Source organism: Lactuca virosa, chromosome 3 (genome assembly GCF_052849685.1).
Source record: "Lactuca virosa cultivar CGN04683 chromosome 3, Lactuca_virosa_CGN04683_v6, whole genome shotgun sequence".
NCBI classification, from domain to species: domain Eukaryota; kingdom Viridiplantae; phylum Streptophyta; class Magnoliopsida; order Asterales; family Asteraceae; genus Lactuca; species Lactuca virosa.
This window is the reverse complement of record NC_136428.1, coordinates 179,314,105-179,316,397: the sequence shown is the minus strand read 5'-3', so window position 1 is coordinate 179,316,397 and position 2,293 is coordinate 179,314,105. Positions and strand designations below refer to the sequence as shown.

The window sequence follows — 2,293 nt, the reverse complement described above, 5'->3', positions numbered from 1 at the left end:
TCATCATTCATGGTATTCCGAAGTCGCGTTTTCACGATTTTCATTGCTGTGAATGCTCTTTCAGATGTCGTAGTAGAAACGGGAAGCGTCAATATAATGCAAATCAATCTGTCAAACAAAGGATAAGTACATGCCTTTCCAGTTTCATGTAGACCCCTGCACAATTCAGAAAGTGTAGAAGAAATTTTCAATTGTTGGTGATTGCGCACATCTAACTCATAATGTCATAACTCAAGTTTCAACAAATGAATTTCGTGCTCTGTAAAGTCCAAAGGATAATAAGTTGTTGCCAATTTACATATATCTTGAACATTCAAGGACTTTTTTTGGATCTAGTGCAACACTGAGACGGAGAAGCTCTGTTACAGATTCATTAAATCTAGAATTCAACTCTTGCAACTGACTGTCAATAGCAGCAATAAACAATTCAACTCGGTAGTGCCGCTCTGCAGTGATATTGTCTTTATCACGTCGTGTACGAATTACATATTTGTAAGTTTCATTCATATTAGGGACCAAAATGTCACTTCTTTTACAAAAACAAACCACTTGATCCAAAAGTGATTGCCAACCTTCATCTCTCAGTTTTTGAAGCAATATTTTTATTGTGGAAACCAAGGCCAATGCATTAATAATATCTATAGATTTTTGTTGTAAAGATTGGCAAAGCTTGTCAGTTATCCCCATTATATCTTTCATCATATGTAAAACAATGACAAAATCAAATGACATTGCATGTTGAAGTGTAAATATTGCATCACCTTTTTGAGAAGATGTAGAACCTTTTGTAGTAATGTCAGTTAACACTACACAAGATGGACCAAAAAGTCTTATCAAACTACATATTGATTTGAAATGAGAACTCCACCTAGTATCTCCAGGCCTTTGTAGTGTTCGTATTTGATTTTTTCTTTTTCCACTCTCAATCTCATCAACCTCAGTTAAATGAGAAATTTCAGCAATTTGAGCATCTTGCAATTGATCATTACACTTGGAAGAAGAACTTATGACATTAACTATAAAGTTTAAAGTTTTGAAGAAGTTATGTACCTCAGTCACATCTTTAGACGCTGCAACTAGAGCTAATTGCAATTGATGAGCAAAACAATGTATGTAATAAGCATAAGGACATTCCTTTAATAATAAAGCTTGCAACCCATTCTATTCTCCACACATGTTACTAGCTCCATCATATCATTGACCCTGAATATCTTGGAAACTAAGATTATGATAAGACAATGAACACATTATCTCAATTTTCAAGGTCGATGAAGTTGTATCTTTGACATGAATCAAATCCAAAAATCTTTCTTTGACATGTCCATCTCGGTCAACAAATCTCACAACAATAGCCATTTGTTCTTTCTTAGATTCATCTTGAGACTCGTCAACTATCAAACAAAATTTTGCAGTCCCAATTTCATCACGAATTGCTTTTTGCACATTTGTAGCTAAAACACATAATATTTTATTTTGGATATCCGGTGACGTGTACTTTGCATTTTGAGGAGCATTTTCTAACACGACATCATCAATAGCCTTGTTATAAGAAGCAAACAACTTTATAAGTTCAAGGGAATTCCCTTGATTTCTTGAGTCAGGTCCCTCATCATGACCTCTTAAAGCACATGCTTGAAATGTAAGCCATTTAATAGTCTCAATAGAAACTTTAAGGCGTAATCTATTATCCATAACTTGTTGAGTTGACTACAAACCAGAATAACAACCGAACACTTGGAACCCGCTATATGAGAAACAACCCCTCACTAAACCACTAATGATTTATGGAATACAAATGGCATATAACATTTCTTGAAGATATAACCCAAACATAAGCAGAGTAATAACCCAAAGATACACTTACACAAACCGATGCAAGATTCCAAACGACATAAATACTGATATAAACCGAAAACAAAACAAAAGATTGATGGGTTATGAGCACTACATCATTCCTATGGTGTACATGCAAACCCTAATAGCTTTTAGATCTAGTTTGTCTAATGAACATGCAATTGAATATCCAAAGCTATAAACCCTAGATCTAGCATACAATTAATCATATTAACATAAAATGGAGTTTAGATCTAACCTTTGATTGTTATGTAGCAATAACAATCTATTCCTTGTAGTAATTGGCTTCTAAAAAGCTTAGAGTCACAAATGTCACTCCTCTAATGGCTCACAAACACCAAGAGCAAGAGGATGAAGAAGGAGAAGAGAAGAGAACTCCAAAAACATCCAGAAACCCTCTTGAAAAGGTTAGCCACGTTTTTGGGTCTCAAGGGGTCTT

At 34.6% G+C, this 2,293-nt stretch overlaps 1 protein-coding gene across 1 annotated transcript; it reads right to left on the bottom strand.

Annotated features, from left to right (window-relative positions):
- Nucleotides 1-294: 294 nt before the first annotated feature.
- LOC145164276 (uncharacterized) lies at nucleotides 295-1,692 on the bottom strand. The gene is made up of 2 exons (XM_079082999.1): nucleotides 1,203-1,692; nucleotides 295-1,082 (listed from the first exon to the last, which is right to left on the bottom strand). The coding sequence occupies exons 1-2, from the start codon at nucleotides 1,690-1,692 to the stop codon at nucleotides 295-297; spliced, it is 1,278 nt and encodes a 425-aa protein (XP_078939125.1).
- Nucleotides 1,693-2,293: the final 601 nt, after the last annotated feature.